This window comes from Rhipicephalus microplus, chromosome 5 (genome assembly GCF_043290135.1).
Source record: "Rhipicephalus microplus isolate Deutch F79 chromosome 5, USDA_Rmic, whole genome shotgun sequence".
NCBI classification, from domain to species: domain Eukaryota; kingdom Metazoa; phylum Arthropoda; class Arachnida; order Ixodida; family Ixodidae; genus Rhipicephalus; species Rhipicephalus microplus.
In genome coordinates this window covers 8,803,553-8,825,763 of record NC_134704.1, presented here as the reverse complement: position 1 = coordinate 8,825,763, position 22,211 = coordinate 8,803,553, and the positions used below count along the sequence as shown (strand labels likewise).

The 22,211-nt window shown below is 46.6% G+C and overlaps 1 protein-coding gene across 7 annotated transcripts in view; it reads left to right on the top strand.

The window, feature by feature from the left end:
• The window catches only part of LOC119175044 (uncharacterized), an 86,978-nt gene extending 65,385 nt beyond the window's left edge, over positions 1 to 21,593 (top strand). For all 7 annotated transcript variants that reach the window (XM_075894808.1, XM_075894806.1, XM_075894809.1 and 4 more), the window contains 3 exons: positions 2,740 to 2,869; positions 6,258 to 6,470; positions 18,783 to 21,593. In XM_075894808.1, coding sequence (XP_075750923.1) covers positions 2,740 to 2,869; positions 6,258 to 6,470; positions 18,783 to 18,987 — 548 coding nt within the window. In that variant the 3' untranslated portion in view covers positions 18,988 to 21,593. The remainder of the gene's footprint in view (positions 1 to 2,739; positions 2,870 to 6,257; positions 6,471 to 18,782) is intronic.
• Positions 21,594 to 22,211: the final 618 nt, after the last annotated feature.

Below are 22,211 nucleotides of genomic sequence, written 5' to 3'. Positions count from 1 at the left end.
TTCAGCGAACGTGACGTATTTGATACAATGAATGAGTAGTACATCTAAGGCGGAAAGCTAATGTAGCGCTTACTCGTACCGTTCTCACGTGTAGTGAAAAGCGCAAAAGCGCGTTTTACTGCACGTGTCAACCATTTCAAGTGTTTTTCGGTTCCGAGGAGGATAGCGGATTGGAACGAATTTTCCGATAAAACTGTGACACAAGATTCTTTGTCACAATTAGACTCGCACCTTCAGCAGGGACACTTCGTAAATTTGAAGCATTGCTTAGCGAACTTAGGTGACTTTGACAGTATCTCTCTATCTAAAAGCCACCTGCGGCATTTATTGCGATAGCAATTATATGGACACTCTCGGCTGGATTTTGCCGCCGGCGTTGGTGTGGCCGTCATTCACCGTATATGTATACGTATCTATATATGTATCAAAACGCAAGCAAGAAAATTAATCCAGAACAAGACTCCGGCGCACAGAGTTGGGCTTCCCACCTCTTGATTGTGAGCGTGAGGCGTTAGCCACTGAGCCACGAAGGAGAACCTCCTTCAACGTTGAAACGGCAAGCTATTTATATCTACCACTTACCGCTGGCGATGGGCATCTCGGGGAATTATCGTGTTTTTATTAGTATTAAGGAGACGGCGCAATGAACGTGGTGGCGCTGGTGGCGCCACGCGCTCTCATCTCCCACGCGTACTTTGCCCCGCGGAGAGGGGGTGGATAGACGCTCACGCATGCGCGCGCTTATCTCGTGGTGGGGAGTATCGTACGCCTTGGGCTTTTACCGGAACGATTCTGTTGTATTACCGGGCACTCAAAGGTCACTGTACTCGAGATAGAGAAGTGGTTATAAGAGGGAAAAGAAGAGAAAAGTGAACCCCGCAACTGTCTGCATCAGTGTGCGACACCTCAACAGTAGCTCACAGCGGATGGGGGTGAGGAGGGATTAAAAGGATAGGAATAAAGGTGCAGAGAGAGAGAGAAAGAGAGATGCGCTAATCTATCGAGCGAGGACATATCGAGGGGATAGGAGAGATAGGAAAGATGGAAACACGGTCACAGAAGTCCGAGGACGGGGCACCACTTGCAAGAGCTCTTGTCAGCGTCAGGAGATGGCGTAGGGCACGTCCAGTAGGTCAGAGCTACGCTGTCGTCGGAGATCGGTGTCAGGAGATGACGTAGGGCCAGCCCAGTTGGCGAGAGCTATGCTGACGTCGGAGATCGCGAGGGGACAACCAGTCGGCACGGAATCCAGCGAGCGAGTGCTGCACAGTCTCCGTTTGCGAAAAGGGCACGCTTTTCAGACACACAGAAGTAACAACTAAGACGCTTATTCGCTTTCATCTGTGCCTGTCAGTAAGTTTCGTGCGTCATTTCTGCATGAGAAACGTGGGGCACGTTTCGAACTGCTTGTCATTCTTCGCGTGACTCCAATTTGTTGCTATAGTTCATTGCTTCGTTTTTGCGGCAAAGCTGTGACTTCTTTAGTTCTCCTGGACGTTTCGATAATGGTATTTATATTGAATTTGGAACGACGTAACATGAATGTATGATGAGCATAAGTAACTAGTCATAACATGAAAATCATAACATGGGTGAATGTAATGATTGACATGTCATGCTCTTGCGGCTCTTCCGGTGGTTTCGTTCACGTGTCATATTGCAAAACTGGTATACGACATGACTGCATGACGAACATAAGTGACCGACCCTAACGTGGAAATCATGACATGCATGCCCTTTAAGTCATGACTACACGCCACGCTCATGGTGCGCTCACGGTCGTTTCGCTAGCGTCACATATACCAAAGTTGGTATTATACATGACGCAGACGGACGACGGAGGTAAATGACACGTCCGAACATAATAATCATGACATGCGTGTTATGTAAAATATGACTACATGCTACGCTCAAAGCGCGCTCGCGGTTGTTTCACTAGCTTCACACATACTAAATTTGGTATTACGTGACGTGAAAGGACGACGAACACAAATTCCGGGCACAATCATGATAATCATAACATGGAAGTCATGTACGGCATTATTTACGTCCTCCTCGTTAAGTTGTGCTGAATTTAAAGTGACATATCAACCTTCCTCATTGGTGCTTCGCATATAATCGATTCCCATTGTACGTGGGATCTGCCATTTTTTTGCTGTGACGAATATTTCCTGTATGCGTATAACGCACCCATGGTTTGAAACCCGGGAAGTCGAAGGTTCGACGGCCAACCACCATGCTGGTGCACCCCACTCGTAATGCAGAAGTTGTGGGTTCTTGCGTCATCGGCCGAGTGCTAGTTGTGTTTCCGCTCACTTTGCTTTCTGGTTATTGACGAATTTGCCTCACAAATTAAAGAGCAAACATGCCCTGCGTCATTTTGCTTTGTCTAATATAACGGGCACCTCGATATATTTCCCCTATTGGGTTCTCTGTTAGGACAAATAGCTCTAGGCCAGTGCTTCCAAACTGCGGTTTTCCGCGCCAAAGCTTTCACTCATGTATACGGGCATGACACGTATCTGCAACCACTGCAAATACTGTGCTATAAGTGGTTATTTCTCTGACCCTCGTTCCTTATATGCCGACAGACTTCTCTTCGGGCGATCCGAGACTATATTCGCTTAGCCGCACCACGTTTCTTTGCATCGTGTTACTGTTTCTCTCGCGCTCAATGATTGCACGCTAATATGTTACTTCATGCCCTGACTGTGTTTCACCTGACTGCAATTTGCGCAGACGTCGACGAATGCGAGCGTGACGACATCTGCCGGGGTGAAAACGAGGTGTGTCTGAACACCCGCGGAGGCTACCGATGCAACATACTGGACTGTCCACCAGGATACTACAGGGACGCCGACCACAAGACGTAGGAACCGTTAAGACTTACCATGCGCGCAAAGGTCATTACATCGAGATGAAACCCGAACGAGCAAGCAGCTGACAGAACCGCTCACATAGTTCAGATCAAGATGCAAACATCTTTAAACAAGCCTATCTTTCGACAAAGGGACTTTCCTTCTTCAAGGCTAGAACCCTTCTTTAGTGCTAGAGTTAAAACCTTGAAGAATAGACGTCCATTTGTCGATGCACTCAACCCCTGTTGTCGGATTTTTTCATCGCAAACTTCCATCTCCCCTTCTTGCAGTTTTTTTTTTGCACGTCACATAAAAAGTGAATGGTAAAAGTTAAACTTTTTCTGATTTATACAAGGGAAGCGTCATGCGTCAACCAATGTGCACATTGAGAAAGAACTTGAGAAAATAGTTGGCCTCAGTATAATAGCGCAGCTTAACCTGACTATCACTTCATTCCTGTATTGGACATTGTAATGCAGTGAAGTGGCGAGCTGGTATGGATTCATGGTGCGGCTTAGCACACAGAAAACTAGGCACCGAGAAGGGCAATTTTCCGTAAAGTTCAGTTGTCCGACCCGTGTTTTCTTCTCTGTGTCCAGTTTTCTGCTGCGCTAGGCACAGTATTAGTTGCATACAGAATCTTCTGCTAATACATGTCTTCAGAGAAAAAAAAAAACAAAAAGCCTCTGTGGTGGCTTTCTGGTTACGCTTCTCAGCTGCTGTCCAAAAGTGCGTGTAACTTTGAAGCCCAGCATTGGCGGTCGCTTTTTAATACGGGCAAAACGCTAGTGGCCCATCTAATACGCGATGTCAGAGGCCACGAAAAAAATCCATGGGACCAAAAACTGCCCTCCACTACCCAGAGCCTAAGTCGCTCTCAAAAGTTAAACTCCGTGAAAAAACAAACTAAAACGAGCGAGAAATCGTTAAGTCAAGTCAATGACTCCGACCGACACAGCCTAGTGTGGCGATGTCGCGGGCTAATGCTTTCTGGTGGCTCTACCGTACCATGGTTCACGCTGAACAGCATCTCAATGTTCTTGCGTCTGTTTAAGCGTAACGTTGCGGGCACCGCCGCGGTGGTCTATAGTGGCTAAGGTACTCGGCTGATGACCCGCAGGACGCGGGCTCGAATCCCGACTGCGGCGGCTGCTTTTCTGATAGAGGCGGGAATGTTGTAGGCCCGTGTGCTCAGATTTGGGCGCACGTCAAAGAACCCCAGGTGGTCGAAATCACCGGAGCCCTCCACTACGGCATCTCTCATATGGTGGTTTTGGGACGTTAAACTTCACATATCAATCAAATCCGCGTAACATTGGGGGACACTAGTTGCTAGGCGTTGAGAAATATCAGGGATAGCAAAATTTCGCAAAGTATCTCAACAGGATAATTGTGTTACTTCTTACAATGACGCGAAAAAATTTAAAAAATTGGTCTAGCGCTGTAAGGTGGCCCCAGAAACCGTCTTGTGATTTCAGCGTGTAAAACAGGCACAAAACGTTTTCTTTAAACAAAACACATTTAAAAATAAAAATGCAATGGCAGTCAGGCATCTGTCGTCTGCGTACATCGTTTCTTTTTTGGTCGAGGTAAAAACACCTAGCCGGCGCAACATTTACATTGGAATTACTAATGTTAGCGATGAGTTACCATCTTGATGGAAGTTCTGTATATGATAAAGTTGCAAGCTGCAACAATTCATTTCACATTCATTTTATCAGAAAGAAGGATCGAACGTGAGAGGCATAGAAGTGGAAGTGCGATATGGAAATCAAAAACGCGGGACACATTGGAAATGTGGCCGCTGTGTTATATCAAACTGAAATCAGCCGCAACGAGGAAGTGGCAAATTCGAACCATGGTGCGTCGACGTAGGATATGATCAGAAAAAAGGCGAATGGCCTGAAGTACAAAAGTGTGATGTTTCTTGTTTGCGTGTAATGGAAGATGTGGGTGATTGATTGATTGATTTGATTGATTTGTGGGGTTTAACGTCCCAAAACCACCATTTGATTATGAGAGACGCCGTAGTGTAGGGCTCCGGAAATTTTGACCACCTGGGGTTCTTTAACGTTCGCCCAAATCTGAGTACGCGGGCCTACAACATTTCCGCCTCCATCGGAAATGCAGCCGCCGCAGCCGGGAATCAAACCCGCGACCTGCGGGTCAGGAGAAAGATGTGGGTGGGTGCGTTTTAATTTCATGAATCTAAGTCATTTACCAATTAACCAGGACTAAAATTTTGCATATTCGCTTCCTTTTCATAGCATAAAAATTTACCAAAAAGGAAAGGCAAGGTAATTGTAATGCCGAACCCCAAACGTGGGACTCCGAAATTTCAATTATGTATGCTGTAAAGCAAGTGTTACACTAGTTTAGTTCATGAAAGATGAACCGTTGTTAATAGTTAATGTCATTTTGAGGTATTGTTGTCACTTTTAAACATAGTAGCATAATATAACTACTTTCGCCTATCTGTAATTTCCAATGTTTTTGCTGCACCAGAAAACAATTGAGTAAAGCCATCATATAAGCTTTATACTCTCCATTCCTCTTCCCTAAGCGTAGGGGAGCAAGTAGGGCATGTGCCTATAATTCAGCTCCCTGCCTTCTCTCTTGTTATTTCTTCCTTCCTTCCTTTTTTATTTGACTTTAAGACATTAGGAAGATGGTCGGTCGGTCAACAAGTATTGAGTTCTAAGTATCTACAGAACCGTAGTTGCGGGCCGCGCCCAAGTTGAAGCCGGATGACCATGGCCCTCCACGCAATCATGGGCCCTTTGGACAGCCCTTAGTTGTTCATGGAGATCGCCGCTTTTTAGGGCTTCCTCCCAGTCCTCTTGTTTATTGACAGTCATTTTTAACGCCGAACATTGTCGAACATTTTAACTAGTGAGCAATACTATTCATGGCACTCTGGGCAGTGTGTCTGGACCAACCCTTGCTCTCGACGGGAAAGATTCCGTTTGTAACCAGGGTGGAAGATTGAGGTCCAGTTAGGGCGATGGTGTGTAGCGGCTATCTGGGCCTGATCGAGCAGAGAAACTTCCCTCTCCCGATTCTCGCTAGCATGGCAGGACTTCTATCGCCTCTCAAGTTGGTTTCTTTTCAATATGGGCGATTCAATTTGTGGTGGCCTGGGTGCACACGTGCACGTTATGTGGTTGAGCGATGGCCGCTCTAAACACCAAGGCATGTGTCCGTGTACTGCGTCAGGTTTAGTTTGTTGTGAAATAACTTATTGGTAGTTGGCTTAATTTAATTACGTTCAGGGGTAATTTTTTCATCTCTGCAATGCATGCTCAAACACCAGACGTTCATAAGTAAAAAAAAAACGAACAGTTGTGCGTGTTTTTTGCATTGCTTTTTTTTGTAAGAAGTAGCTCTCTCATCCTGCAGTCGGTGCAAGCGAGACAAGCGTGAGTGCGCCAAAGGGGACGACGAGTGCCGCAAGGAGCCCATGTCGCTCTCTTTCAACTACTTCACGCTGCCACACAACATGAAGATACCGGTGTCCGGCCACCAGGACTTCTTCACCATGCGGGGCCCACGCTTCAGTTTCTCAACCGTCGAGTTTGAACTTGAGCTGGTCGAGGCACGCGCATCTTCCAGGTAGGGATGCTCAATTGAGTTGAGGTTGGAGTTTATTTCTGGCAAGAAGCGGGAAAAGAAGGTACCATCTGCCGGACCTATAGAGCCTGACAAGGAGCTTGCCCTTTGTAAATCGCTAATCCCACCAAAATGACGCAATGCTTTGTGTAAAGTTAACAGTGTATAAGCATAAATGGGAGTTGCCACATGCAAGTCGCATAGGTGCAAAAACCAAATAATGCTTGATTGATTTGTGGGGCTTACCGTCCCAAAACTACCATATAATTATGAGAGACGTTGTAGTGGAGGGCTCCAGAAATTTTGACCAGCAGGGGTTCTTTAACTTGTACCCAAATCCAAGAGCACGGGTCTACAGTATTTTCGCCTCCAGCGAAAATGCAGCCACCGCAGCCGGGATTCGATCCCGCGACCTGCGGGTCAGCAGCAGAGTACCTTAGCCACTGGAACACCGTGGCGGGGCTAAGAATCCAAATAGATCACCGAATTGGCGGAGGCAGTGACATCACTAAGAAATATGAGAGAGACACAACAAAAGTGGTTGTGACGGCCAAATTAAACAAAGTTTAATCAACATAATCTAACGCGAATGTGATTTACATGTACTTCAAAATTCAATCCATTACTTTACACGGATAAATAATTGCCTCAAACCTGCGTTGTCGTTAATTTCACCAACATAGGTTTGTTAATTATTGAGAAAACCAGGCTCAAAAGTATCGCTTTTATACTTCTCGCTGAAATCTCCGATGGTGTCATCACAGACTTTAAAGATTTTACTTTTGTATATTTAGGCCAGATTGTCTCAACAAAGTTTCCTAGAACTTGGGATGTTTGGCCCTCAGAAGACGGTGTGCTTTATTTATAGAAAACGCATTCTTCTGTCCGCGCGTATTCCCGCTTACTAGGTGCGATGTTATTGGTATAGGGGAATAGGGATTTACAAAGAGGAGAAACTTTCTTTTTTCGCTTCAGTGTTACTTCAAAGAACTATCTTCCATTTTCAGTTGCAATATAACGTGTCTCAGGCGCTCCTTGTGTTTACAAACAGGTAAAAATGTTTTATCGCTCCGCGAGCGCTTGTGAACCATTTCATGCGTCGAGAATATCCTTCAAGCCGTCAAATTGTTGTTGAAAAGTATTTCTGTTGCGAGAATCATTTGAGACTCTTCTGAATCACTCAGGTTCCAGATCAGTGGTTATTTATTGAAAATAGTGGCATGCCTCAGTCGTGACGACTATTCATGGATAGAGGTAGGTGAAGGGCTAAAACGCAATGCGATTTACCTTACGCTCGCTTTTTCACGTCACTCGATATTGTTGATTTTCTAGCTTTTGCAGGTAAATAAATGATCGCATTTGCGATTTCTTTGGCCTGCACCGCTGTGCCCCTGCGAAGAGCGCTATATGAACCATTGTCCGAAACGTAACCTTCTGGTGTGAGAAATTTCCATATCAATACTGCTCAAGTTTGTATGTTTATTACCAGTTATTGTTAGTTTGCGGTTAGCACTGTAGCAAGCATAAGTGTTCAAAAGAATTGCGGCTAAATAGTTTATACGACTGCCGGAAAGAGGCCTGCGCAACAGAGCAACCAAAATGTTACATAAGTTCACCCTTGCGAATGAATCGCTTCTAATAGACCTTGTAAGCGTCTAAGTTAGGTTGATGAATACACTTTAAATTTATTCAAAGAGAGCTCTTACAAACTGCAAGTTGGGTATTACAGATAACTTTGATGCGAGCGTGTAGTTTGTAGACCCGACTTTCATTACGCGTTTTCTTTTTTTGCACTGAATTGCCGCAGTGCTTTCGCTTTATTTTGTCTCATTGGAACTACAGTTGTAGCGAAGTCAATAAAATCAGCAGTTTACTTCGTTGTACTGAAACTTCATTATATAAAAATTTGGCCTCTTAAAGCAGAATATGGTCATGAAAGGTGTCATTTCTTGTACATGATGTGGCGGAAGAATGTTTGAACGATGTGACAGTAAAAACTATTTCAGTAACTTGAAAAAAATGATTCACATAAAAAAACAGCACCAATAACGAGGGACAAGAGAAAGAAGGAGACAGACAGCGGCACTGACTTACAACAAGATTTATTTGCTAGAACCGCACAATATATACTTGGGCAGTATCTGACAAAAAAAGAGAGAAAATACAAAACAAAGAAAACAATCCATCTAACAACCACGTAGTCATCGCCACAACGCACCATGAACAGGTGCGATACTTTTGTTTGAGTGAGGCTCCGGGCATTCTGGAAATCTTTACCAATAAGGTAGCCTTTTAGAGAAATAAGGTGAGATTTGTGCTCGTCTCAGGGTTTTTTTTTCCCTTTGCCTTCTATTGGTCTTGCGCTGAGCAACCTTTACTAAAACGCTTTTATCTATATCAATGGTTCTAATCTGTTTTGTGAAACTTCTCTGTCGTGTCAAAAAAATGCCTGCTGCAGTTCAAATAAAGCGGGTTTGCCGGCACGTTAAGAAATAGTTCCGTGACATTTACACCAAAAGCAGCATAAAATGTCATTTTCTGGTACGCTTCCCATGACAAAAAAAAAAAAACGAGAAATATTGCATACGAGGGCAAATCAAAAATCGTCTGCACAATTAATTCTACAGAATAATAAAATGAAGCGATGATTACACTATGGATATACTTTTTTTTTACATAATCTTCCTCCTTATTTTTTCTAAAGGTCAACGAGCTTACGTATTCTTTCGAAATAAAATGTTTTTGGTTTGTCGGGAGGCCCCTTTTGCACCACGTTGTTTGCGTCTAGATCTGAGGCAAATTAACGACCAGAAGGCATCCTTGAGTGTCCCAAACAAGCACAAGTCGCATGGAGCTAGGTCTGGGCTGTAGGGAGGGTGTTCCAATAGCTCAAATTTCATCTTGTTGATGGTTTCAATAATGGGATGGGCCGTGTGTCGTCATGCATCATCATGCAACAACAAAGCCTTCTTCGACAAGAAACATCGGCGTTTGGGGCGAATCGCTTACTGCGAATCACGATATCTCGAACCTGAAAAAAAACGCCGCTTTACGTCATGGCGCAGTCCTTCTGTATATAGTCAGACATGAATGTCTGAACGTTTGACACCCTCCGATCGGAGAAAACTGATCACTGGCGTTGTTCCTCTTTGGTGCAAACTAACAGTAGAGGAGCCAGTATATATCAGCCACAGAAGAAAGAAATATTGAGGAATAAGGTCATATTGTCATAGCATTACAACAGTACAAAAATAAAATATGTGACGTCAGAGGGCAAACTGCACAATATCAGAAAGGCTTTCACGAAAGTGTAGATAATTTTTACTTCCCCTCGTATAATCAAGCGGAAACAAACAATAAGCTGTAACACAATCTTATCAGTGCTGATGAAGCTCGTTTGTGCATTTTTTTATATCTCAGGGTATTATTGGAATAATTTTGGTAAAATTAATATTAGAGCTAAGTTAGCAAAATCTTCGCAAAAATTTTGTTAGTAGTGGGTAAAACCTCCTTTATTTATCTTGGTGTCTCGACAGGAGTGCTGAGACTGCAGTATTCTCACTCGAGGAAGGAACTACTCTGTAGGCCTATCACAGAGGCGGATCCAGCCACCCACACTAGGGGGGGGGGGGGAATGGAATGAAAAAAAACTTTATTTCAGTCCTGCAAGACGCGCTTAGCGCGTAGCGGGCGTCTCCCACATAGGGACCGACAGGGAGTACCTGGCGGCCGCTTCGTGGGCCTGCTGGACGGCCCATTGTTGGTCGGCGAGAAGTGAGCTCCTGAAGGACCTCTCCCACTTGCTTGAGGTAGAGTCGGGAGGAGTTGTTCTACACTCCCAGAGCATGTGTGCGAGTGTCGCTGTGTGTCCACATGATGGGCATGTGTCGCTGGGGTATGCATCGGGATAATAAACGTGAAGCGTGGCAAGGTTTGGGTACGTGTGTGTCTGTAATAGGCGTAGGGCTAATGCCTGTGGTCGGTTAAGTTTCAGATGTGGGGGTGGAAAAATGCGGCGCTCCAGGTAAAAGTGCTTTCTTATTTCATTGTACGTAATTGGTGCATCCCGATTGGTATCTAACCCAGCAAGATGGGGTTGCCCTGTGGCGTGCGGTCGGTAAGTGCGCGCGCTGCATCATGGGCGATCTCGTTGAGGTTGGATAGGGCACCCGACACCTGGCCGAGATGGGCGGGGAACCAGATGACAGTGTGGTGCTTCAGGACACTCGTGTCTGCTTTGCGCAGGATACATAACGCCTGGTCGGAGATGACTCCGCGTTCGAAGGCTTTGATGGCCGGCCTGGAGTCGCTGTAGATGAATTCCCGTTTGCTGTCGAGTATAGCTATAGCTATAGCTACTTGCTTCGCTACTTCGGGGTTTCGGGTGAGGATTGTGGCAGAGTTAAGAGTCTGCTGCGCGGATCATACCGCGACCGCGGCGAAGGCTCGGTTGTTGTGATAGGCAGCGGCGTCCACGAACGAGACGTTGTCCGCTTCCATGTCTATGCGCTTGAGAATGGCGGTCGCCCGCGCAAGGCGCCTGCCTTTGTTGTATTCGGGGTGTACATTTCGTGGAATGGGAGCGATCGTGATAAGGTCGCGGATTTCACGGGGAATTAGTCAACTCTGGGGGGTCCCTGGCCCTTGAGGAGAAGAAGCCGAACTCGCGCAGAATATGGCGGCCCGCCTTGGTGGTGGTGAGTTGGGTCAATTGCATGCGTTCCTGAGGTTCGGCGATCTCTTCTAGCGTGTTATGTACGCCAAGCTCGAGGAGTTTGTACGTTGGAGTGGTGATAGGGAGGCCAAGGGCTCGTTTGACCACCTTGCGAATAAGCGCATTGAGTTGATTGCGCTCAGCACGTAGCCATTTGTGTATAGCGGCAACGTAGGTAAAATGGCACAAAACAAACGCGTGTACGAGACGCAGCAGGCTGTCTTCTTTGAGGCCATGGTGCCTGTTGGCTACTCTACGTACGAGTCGTATGGCATTCTCAGTCTTAGTCCTGAGCTTGTGTACTGTTTGGGTGTTGGTTCCGCGGGACTCGATGATCATGCCGAGGACCTTGATGGTGTCTACCCTGGGTACAGTACGACCATCTCTGGTGTGGAGGGTGATATTGCGTTCCGCCGGAGGTTTCCACCCTTTGGGCTTGACAACCCGGCGTTTGGGCAAATATATAAAGAGCTCCGACTTCGCGGGTGAGCACCTGAGACCGGTGTGGTCGAGGTAGGACTCGGCGGTGTCGATAGCCTCTTGCAGGGCGGACTCAATGAAACCATCCGACCCTGTGGAGCACCATATGGTTACATCATCCGCATAGATAGTGTGATTTAGGCCGTCGATTTACGAAAGTCGTTCGGAAAGCCCGATCATCACGAGGTTGAAGAGCGTGGGCGAGAGGACGGATCTCTGAGGAGTGCCCCGCTGTCCGAGCTCCACTTCTTCCGACACTAGGTCTCCTACGCGGAGGACGGCTCTGCGTCGAGTGAGGAAAGAGCGGATAAAGTAGTAAAATCGATGACCTAGGCCGAGGGCTGCGATCGCTTTCAAGATTGACGAGTGCGTTATTGTATCGAATGCCTTTTCTAAATCGAGACCGAGTATTGCACGAGTGTCTCGAGTGTTTCCGCCATCCAGAATTTGATGCTTTAGGAGTAACATGGCGTCTTGAGTGGATAACCCTGGTCGAAAGCCAATCATGTGGTGCGGGATGCAGTCATCTTCGAGGTATCGACCAACCCGGTTGAGGACGACGTGCTCAGCCACTTTGCCCACGCACGACGTGAGAGATATGGGGCGTAGGTTATCTAGGCTCGGCGCCTTTCCCGGTTTGGGTATGAGAACCATGTGAGCTAGTTTCCAGGCATCGGGTATCTCACCCTTTTTCCATATTTCGTTGATAGTGTTGGTGAGGTAAGTAAGGGGTGGGGGGGGAAGGTCGTTTGAATTAACACTAGAAAGGGGGCGTGGTCATTGCTTTTCTATTTTTACTAGCACAATTAAAAACCCAATAATGGCATAAATACTGTTCACCTGTGCTCACAGTGGTCACTCATTTGTCCTAACGGGTATAGCAGGTGGGTGACAAGCACTTAAAAGAAGGGGATGGGGTGCTGACAGGCTTCGGGGGAGGGGGGCGATCGCCCCCTACTGCCACCCTCCTCTGGATCCGCCACTGGCCTATCAGGACTATCAGGAGTTATTGAACTGAAGGACACTCAGCCTGTGTTTCTCCACTGCGATGTTAATTGCCTGATAACGACAGTTTTCTACGGGAAAGTATTAAACGAAGTGATTAGACATAATTAGACAATTTTAACAGCTAAGCTGTCGCACCAGAAAAAAAGCCACAGCTTTGCCGCAAAATCGAAACAATGAACGCGATAGCAACAAATTGGAAGGTCAATCGCAGAATAGAAAGCAGATTGAAACGTGCCCCGCGTTTCCCATGCACAAATGACGCACAAAATGTACTCACAGGTACAGATGGATGCGAATAAGCGTCTCAGTTGTTACTTCACTGTTTATGAAAAGCGCACGTTTTTCGCAAACAGAGACTGTGATGATTGCAGTGACCTTTGTGCGCCCATAAACTACAACAGAATCGGTCCAGGTAAAGCCTGAGGCCAGCCAAGACGTATGATCATGCCCTCCTCCCAACCGTGCGATAAGGGTGCGCGAAGGAGCGTTGCTCCCCTCTTCTAAGTGGGACCAAGTACTTGTGGGAAATCAGAGTGGGCATCGCCGCGCGATGTGGCGACGCACGCTCATTGCGCCAGCTTGCTGGTAATGCAGAAAACACGATGATTCCCCTGAGATACCCGTGAGCAGCGGTAAGAGGTAGATATAAATAGCTTGCCGTTTGAACGCTGAACGCAGTGGCTCAGTGGTTAACGCCTCGCACTCACGATTCAGAGGACCCAAGTTTGATTCCAAGTTCGATTCTTTTATTGGTTTTTCTTTTTCTTTCTTAATTTTCATATCTATAGATACGTATACATATACGGTGAGTGACGGCGATGCCGACGCCGACGTTGACGCCAGCGGCAAAATCCAGCCAAAAGTGTTCATATAATTGCGCGATAAAACACATGTATTGTAAAACTGGTCGTCAGTCTGTTGATAACCCCTGCAAGGGCGTCTGCGCAACCGGGTGTTTGGGGCGTAGTGACACCACGGACACGACCCACAGGGGATTTCAACTCCCTCCCACGTGTAGCCGTGCTTGGCTTAGCCGCGTCCGAGAAAGGGGATTATGGGGGCTGAGTTGACGCCGGGTCATCAGACCTATAAGACCCCCTGGCAGAGGCAACACACCCCTTTGGCTCCGGCTTCATGCAGAGGCACCCTTGGGCCGACCCACCCAGGGAAAATCGGCAGTCGTTTTTTTCTGTCTCCCTCTCCTCCTGTATCTTCGCATTTCTCCCACTTTTATTCTTTCCTATCCTCTCCTCTCTTCTGCTTACGCACTTTTTCCTGGCCCCAAGGGTTAACCTTGTGTGGCGTAACCGACCTAGGTTATCTCATATTTGGTTATTGTGGACATGCACAGCTGGCGTTCGTGTATCATTCGAGCCTCACGGCGTCCCTTGTTGGGTTCGAGAGTGGGTGGCGAGCATGTCTGCAGAACAAATTACACAACTCGATTGGATCCCCTAGCCTTCGCCAAACTGATCGCTCCTCAAAGAGTTGGCGCACAGATGTCGCTTTTGATATACTTACCTTTGGATCCACCACACTTCCCACCGAAATAGTATTAGGCTATCTCAAACTGCCAGTGATATCATATATTCAAAACCCACCGCGCTGCTTCAAGTGCCAGCTGTTAGGCCATGGCTCGATGAAATGCCGAAAGCAGCTAACCTGCGTGAAATTCGGCAGTAAAGAGCACTCTGCTGATGATGAATGCGAGCCCGATCTTCACTGGCCCAACTGTGATGGAGACACGCCGGCATATTCAAGGTCCTGCGCGACCCTGCCGCGGTGGTCTAGTGGCTAAGGTACTCGGCTACTTACCTGCTGGTCATGAGTTAGAATTCTGGCTGTGGCGGCTGCATTTTCGATGGAGACGGAAATGCTGTAGGCCCGTGTGCTCAGATTTGGGTGCACGTTTCAAAACACCAGGTGGTCGAAATTTCTGGAGCCCTTCACTACGGCGTCTCTCATAACCATGTGGTGGTTTTGGGACGTTAAACCCCACAAATCATCATCACCAGGTCTTGCACTGCCTGGAAGAGAGAAAAAGAAATTACAACAACAAAAATCAAACTAAACATTAGCCTTCATGAAGAGCAGCATTTTCCCACGCATTTTGCAGCGAACACTTCATAGACCGAAGTGGTGCGCGGGGGTAAGACCACTATGGTTTTCGGCAAGGTCTCAGACAACTCCTGACGCGTTGAGGCAAACGCCGCCACCAGCCACCAAAGGGGGAGCAGCCCCGGGTTCTCCTTCCTCCCTGAACACGGTCCCACCAAAAGCCCCTGTGAACCCTCGCAGAAGGCAGGGTACCACACAAACTAAAGAGGTTGCGTCTACATCTGGCCCGATCTCTCCAAATGCGATGGACACCTCCAGACCACCGGCGCATGCTGCGTCTAAGGAGCGGCGAGACCCCCTCGACCACTACAAGAAAGACAGAACTCTAATTACAGGACCTGTCAAAGGCCCTGTAAAATAAATCTCTTTCCTTTCTTGACACACAGCGCACATACTCATTCAAAATGAGCACTATATTACAACGGGATGCTACAAGACTCATGCACAATCTAGACGACATACGCGAATTTAGCAAATATTGTCCAAAGGTGCTGTGTGTTCAGGAGACGCATCTAAACCATTAGCACACTAATTTTCTCAGCCAACATGTTATAGTTCGGAAAGACCGCCAGGATGCTCTTGCATCATCTGGTGGTGTTGCGTTCATGCTTGAGAAAAACGTTTCATGTCAACGCTTTCCGCTCCGAACGGCACTTGAAGCAGTAGCCGCTCGAGCTATTATTGGAAACAAGCTCTTCACAATCTGCTCAATATACATACCCCTACACTAACAGCTACACAAACACGAATTTCAGTCATTCATTGGTAAATAGCCTCAGATTTACGTCGTCCTCGTCAATCTTAATGCTCACAGCAGCTTGTATAGCGCGACTCTCGCACCGACGCGCAAGGCCGCCTCATGGAGAATTTTCTTTTTTCCACGGTAGCACATTTACTCAATAAAAAAGAACCTACGTTTCTTTAGCCTCGTGAGCAAATCTTATTCATTGATCATATCTCCATCGATTTTGCTTGAATGTAACTGGGACATGATTAAAAAGTCGTATGTAAGTGACCGCTTTCTAATATTACTGAAAACAACAAAACAAGATCAATCTCCACCCCAGACTTCTCGGTAGAAATTTGTGGGAGCCACCTGGGAGGAGTTCTATAACATTATTCATATCTCGTGGGCTGAGATGGCTTAAATATTGACGCTGCTGTTGAGTATTTTACCGCTGCTATAATTAACGCTGCTTTTAAATGCATACAGGAAGTAACTATAGGGCGACAGGAAAATGTGTCCCCTGGTGAAATGATGAGTGCCGCAAGGCTTGGCGAAAACAAAATAAAGCATGGGGTCTTTTACGCTACTCTCCCACAGCAGAGAATTTTATAAATTTTAAGCAAATCAAATCACAAGACCGCCGAACACGCCGCCTGGCTAGAGGAGAAAGCTGTCAGAACTTCATATCGGGCATAAAGTCTTGTAGATATGAGGCCAGCTCCGCCGCGGTAGTCTTGTGGCTAAGGTACTCGGCTGCTGATCTGCAAGTCGCGGGATCAAATCCCGGCTGCGGCGGCTGCATTTTTGATAGAGGCAAAAATGCTGTAGACCCGTGCGCCCAGATGTAGGTGCACGTTAAAGAACCCCAAGTGGTCAAAATTTCCGGAGTCCTCCACTACGGGTGTCTCATAATCCAATGGTGGTGTCGGGACGGTAAATATCGCATATCAATCATCAATCAGAGATGAGGCCAAAGTATGGAATAGTGTGAGGAAAGTACAAGGTCAACCTGGTTATTCAGTGCCTTTAATGAACACCCAGGTCAAAAGCATGGAAGACCAAGCTGACGCTTCGGGATCACATTTCGAATAGATATACAACTCTACACATTATTCCAAAGCCTTACAAGATACAAAACGAGAGTGGAACGAGAGAGAATCGAAGGAAAATCTGCAAAAAATGAAGGATGTGTACTTTTGTTCTAAAAAAATAGGTCTCCACTCTTACCCCGAGATTAACTTGAATAGCCAGCAGTCACCTGTAGCGGCAGAACGTCAATTTCTAGGCCTTATTCTGTACTCTAAACTCACATTTATGTCACACATCATATATACGAAAAAATCGCAGCGTATCTATGGAGTGAATAATGATGAGTGTGGCTAAACGTACTTCCGTCCGTGCATGCTTCCGATCGCGTTGAAGAATGCAGACGGTGCGTAGATAACACCGACGAGACGCGAGCCAAGGAAGCTCAGCGCGAGCGTCTAAAACGTGCCCGCCACTCAGCTTCGTCTATGCCCCACCAACGATCCGCTACGTACGGCGACTATTCAGAAGACTGGGAGAGGCAATGGTTTTCCGCATACCAGACACAGCCCGCGCAGCAGCTTAACGGAGAGTAGCAGTACAGAATATCTTCACTCAACTGCAGTTTGTATGTGCTTCTATGATACAGCGCCATCTGTTATACTGTTCGGGAGATAATGCCTTCTTTTCTTCCTCATCTCTTGTTCTCTCGGTTTCGCAAGACGCACGACAAGATTAGACTAAGAGGGGCTTCGTCCTTCGTTTCGACAGTCATTCGTTTCGACAGCCTCGCTCGCTTCGCGTGAAGGGTCTGGCCGAGGACATGGGTGTGCCACTTGAGCACCACATGACGGCTCCCGCGGCTTACCCACTTTTTAATGGAAGTCAGTGGACATACCTGCCGCCGTGGCAGTGGCGTACTACAGATTGCGACGTGTCTTTCTTAGAGGTTACGAAGCACGTGCCCATTTCACATATCCACGCACTTCATGGAACTGCAACATAAATACAAATGTCCTGAGTTCTTCACAGATGCCTCAAAGTCCAACACTTCGGTGTCCTACGCTGCGGTCAGCCCATCCCTCTCGGAGGTCGGCGTTATGCATCCCGATACGAACATCTTCACCGCAGAAGCTTTTGCTATACTGGCGGCCGTTAAACACATTAAATAATTTAAGCTACAGAAGGCAGTAATTTACACTGATTCCCTGAACATGGTAAATGCTCTGAAAACTCTTAAAAACACAGGATTCCATTCTTGTCTTTCTTTGCAGTTTATTATCTATAATGTACGCTCACAAACAGCACTTCGTAGTCTGCTGAGTGCCAGGTCACCGCGAGATCCGAGGCAATGAGATGACGGACCAGCTAGTCGCATCCGCACAGGAAAGCACATTCAATACATGCCCATCTATTCATGTGCTTGACTTAAAACCATCTCTTAAACGAAAGCTGAGAGCTCACTGGCAGATCACTTCAGATAGACGCACCCTAAATAAACTGCACGTTATCAAGTCGTATACTGGCAATGAGCCGTTAACAAGGCTGCGAATAGCACTCACACATTATACCTTCTGCCCGGTGATGACCCACCCAGATGTGAAAGATCTGGAGAACCACTTACCGTGCTTCACATAGTGATCCAGTGCGATGAATTGGCGGATATTAGAAAGAAGCACTTTAAATTACCGTACCGAGAGAAATTTCTACTGAATTTGGTCATGTTCATTGGTAGGGACCCGTTTTTCACATACAAGTCACTGCTTTTTAAACAATAGACATAGTTTTCATGTAATATACTTAGGGGAGGCGTAGCATGACTTCTAATCAGAGGTCTTGGTTGCGGTGATAAACAAAGCACCTAGCTCTTGGCCCTTGGACTCAGGAGTATTGATGAGGTATTCGTTCTGGCTGCCTATTTCCGTGGTTTTGTTAACAGGACTACAATTCATTGATCTTCACAGCACACAGGTCATGTAACTTTCATAATTTCAATACTTATACATTTTACCCGTCTTTAGTATGAGGAATTTTGGGCCCCTAAACAGCCACTTACCATCACCACCAATGCTCACGACTTCACATCCCTTGAATGTCATCGTAAATAACGAATACTTGTTATCGTTACATCACCTTACATGGCGCTATTTTCCTAGCATGGCCCTCGTGCCACTAAAATCCTCATCAGTATGCTGATAACGCTCTATCTCTGACACCTTCTGGCACTTGTTTATGTGCGCAGGGCCCACGGCGTCGAGGTCGCGACCAGAGAGCACTTCTACTTGCGAAGGACCGGTTTCAATGAAGCCATGGTGTCCATCGTGCGGTCGCTGCAGGGGCCTCAAGACATCCAGTTGGAGTTGCGAACCAGCATCTACCACCACGGCCTGTACAGCGGCAGCGCGCTTGCAAAGATCTTTATATACGTCACTGAGCATGAATTTTAGGGCTGAACTCATTTCCCAAGCCGATCGCTTGCAAAAGTGTATCCTTTTAGTACACCATCTTTCATTGTTACGTGGCCAATGACCGACCATCAGCCAATACACGCTGCACTGCACGGAAGAATACATCTTTTTGGTTTGTCCTGACTTGCCACACATATAAAGCTTTAAAGATCCCTTCAAAAATACGTGTTCACTCTTCTTGGATTCTTTGAAAATGTGAATGCTGGTCTCAAAAAGGGGGCAACATGTATCTATTGAAGCATTTATCAAAATGGCAAGTCAGAAGCCACCTAAAGGAGTAACAGCTATAGCTAACAGCAACAATCTTTCGGCGAATATATAAATAAATAGTCATGCACTGAGGCCCCACCAATAGTCATGCATTGAAGCCCCGCCAATGTCGAAATACCAAGTAAGCCGCATTTGTTTACTTTCGTTCGCTAAATGTAATGCTCAACTGGGAGCATTTTATTACTTCGCTGCCCACGAAGGACAATTTCTAACAGCGACACCGAGATTATGATATTCATCAAAAAAAAAAAACGTTGAGCCAACTCACACCCTTGTTGAGGCTAAATCAGTTGCACATAAGCGTTTTTCGTGCCATGTTTAAATGCGCCCCGCGGCTTGCGCTACATGTTCAATTTTCTGTGTGGATGCAAGCACTCGTCCCGATCACCGTTCCATTGCAGCCTTTTTTTTTACTTTAGTCATAACCCTTGCAAACTCCCTGAGGAACATTTCGTATTATGAAGTGTGTTTCACTTAAAGCGATTACGAGCCGGTCCCGTCTTAGCTGCGACATATATCACATCCAAGCTTCGCACTCCTGTCTGTGAAGACCTGTCGTGGTCAATGTAACATTCGCATTCTCAAGAACGTAGCAATATGCTTAATTGTTTTCCGCGTAGGCTTGTGCCGTTAGCGAAGCTAACAGGAACATAGTGGTTTGTGAAACGTTTTGACCCCCCCCCCCAAAAAAAAAAGTAGGCCGGCAGACTTTCATGACGTGCACGGGAATCTGAATTTTGATGAGCTACCCGACCATGCCGCTCAAGTCATCTCATACAGCAAGAATCAGCACTTATTTGAAAAAATCACGCGCGAAAATCGTAGGGTCGCAGCTGAGCAGTCGAACGCATTCACACTATACGAAAGTGACGCGAAGGCCCTCTGTGACACTGTTCCCAGTACTCAATTTGTGTTCTTATCGTGGAAGATTCCGTTCGCACCTGAAAAGCCTGGTGTCATGTGACCCTGTTACCCTTACAGAAACGCCATCTATGACGTCATTGGCAGGGTGTCACATAGCTTTCAAACCTGCTTCTTACATTAGTGATACTAGTGATACTAGCAAAACAGTGAAAACCGCGAAGAGGTCCGACGTATAGCTTACGGGCGCCCCAAGTTAGTGAGTGAGAAAGAGCTTTACTTAATGAGCAAGGTATTTCGGTGGGCGGCTTTGCGGCTTGCAGGCCACGAGCTCCCGGGTGGGATATTCTTCTCTCTTGATGACCTAGGCCGGTTGGTCAGGATAAGAGCCACACAGCACAGTATTATTCATTCCCTGATTGTTATTGGCCACTGCTGGGAATGACCACAGTACGTGGAATTCGCTCTTTCCAAGCATTGCTTGCGTGTCTTGGATATTGGTGCAGGTAGTTGTAATGGTGACAGGATACGGGGTTAAGGTATGCGCATTGGCCTGGAGTTGCCTCTCATTTCATTCTTGGAACCTCTAAAGTGATTTGTGTGTTGGCTTGTACACTGCCCTGGCTAACACGTAGAGCTGAGTTACCTCCTGATAGCTGGCTATGCGATCCCACTCCGATCGCAGTGCGAGCCACCATGCGACTCGGTTGGCGAGTTCTCGATCTGCACTGTAGGTGGCATCGTTGCCAGGTCCCCACGTGACACGGCCCTGCAGTAACACTGGTGAAATCGGGATACTAATTGCATTTCACTGAAATTGTACCGTTGTGGTGTGACGTCTTGAGTGACGTTTCTTCTCAGGCGTCGCGACAACAAGCTGTTGAGGTGCTCTCCCAGCTGTAGATGCGTGTTTCTTTTGCTCGTGAGCATGAATGAAAGATCGCCGCTGTTGCAATCCGTGCCATCGGTTGGTGTGGCAGGCATCGTGTTTCTTACTATGCGCAGGAGTCTTGCGTCGTCTTTGTAAATATTTCATTAAAAACGCAGCTTTTCAGACAGACCTCTTTCCTCTATAGTCTGTGCGCTTTTTACGTAAGTAATAGCGCTTTTACGACGTGGCCAGCGGCGAGGGCGCCGAAAGAGTGACACACCGCACACATGCCTCTACCGAAATTTATTTTTTCTTCTTTGATGTGATACAGAGCACGAAATTACACTCGATTACACTAGCTTGCCTCGCGCCTGCTCCTGAAACAAATTTCTGGCTACGCCGCTTGTCTTGCCGCAGAAAGACGCCAAAGAAAGCAGTATTGGACACCGCGAAGGAAAATGTTCAGTAATTATTTTTTTTTTGCAAATATATTGAACAAACATGCTGTTTGTATACACTGTCTATATGCCTACAAGCCTCTGTGAATAACAATGAAAAATTTTCAATAAAATTGCAGACTGAATATTGCGTCTTCAGTGTTCACGTACCTGCTGATGAAGAGCACCTAACTGTTGGTACATGGATAGGACAAGAACAAAAATAAAATGCTACAAACGGCTCAGCTAAAAAAAAATGCGCTGGGAAGTTTAATAATTGAGGGTGAACTCGCCCAATCCCACACTTCAGAAATGGTGGCGGTAATAGCACGAACAAGCAAAGTCTAGCTCATTGTAGGTAACTGCAGGCTACACCCTAGCTGCGCATTGCAGACAATAACAAGAAACAAGGCATCTCTGCCAAGATAGACGGTAAATAATCGCAAGGTAGGCTGACACTTTTCTACCAAATAACTAATCTTACAGCAATGCAGGTAAGCAGATGGGTTGCTGAAACAGTTGTTTACTGTAGCATTGTTGTGATGTGCGTGTTGTGAACACCGGGTATAGTTAGCGGCGTGCAGTTGTGACTTCTACGAGTGATGATGTCACTATATTATGTCCATGGTGTTCCGTAAGCTTTGTACTTCTACGGCGCAGGCGCAAGCGGTTATCGTATCACAATTGCAGAGGCGTAGTTGTCCCACGCACCGCCTTTGTATGTGACCACCAGCACGCGGAATGAGAAAAGTAAAACAGAAAAT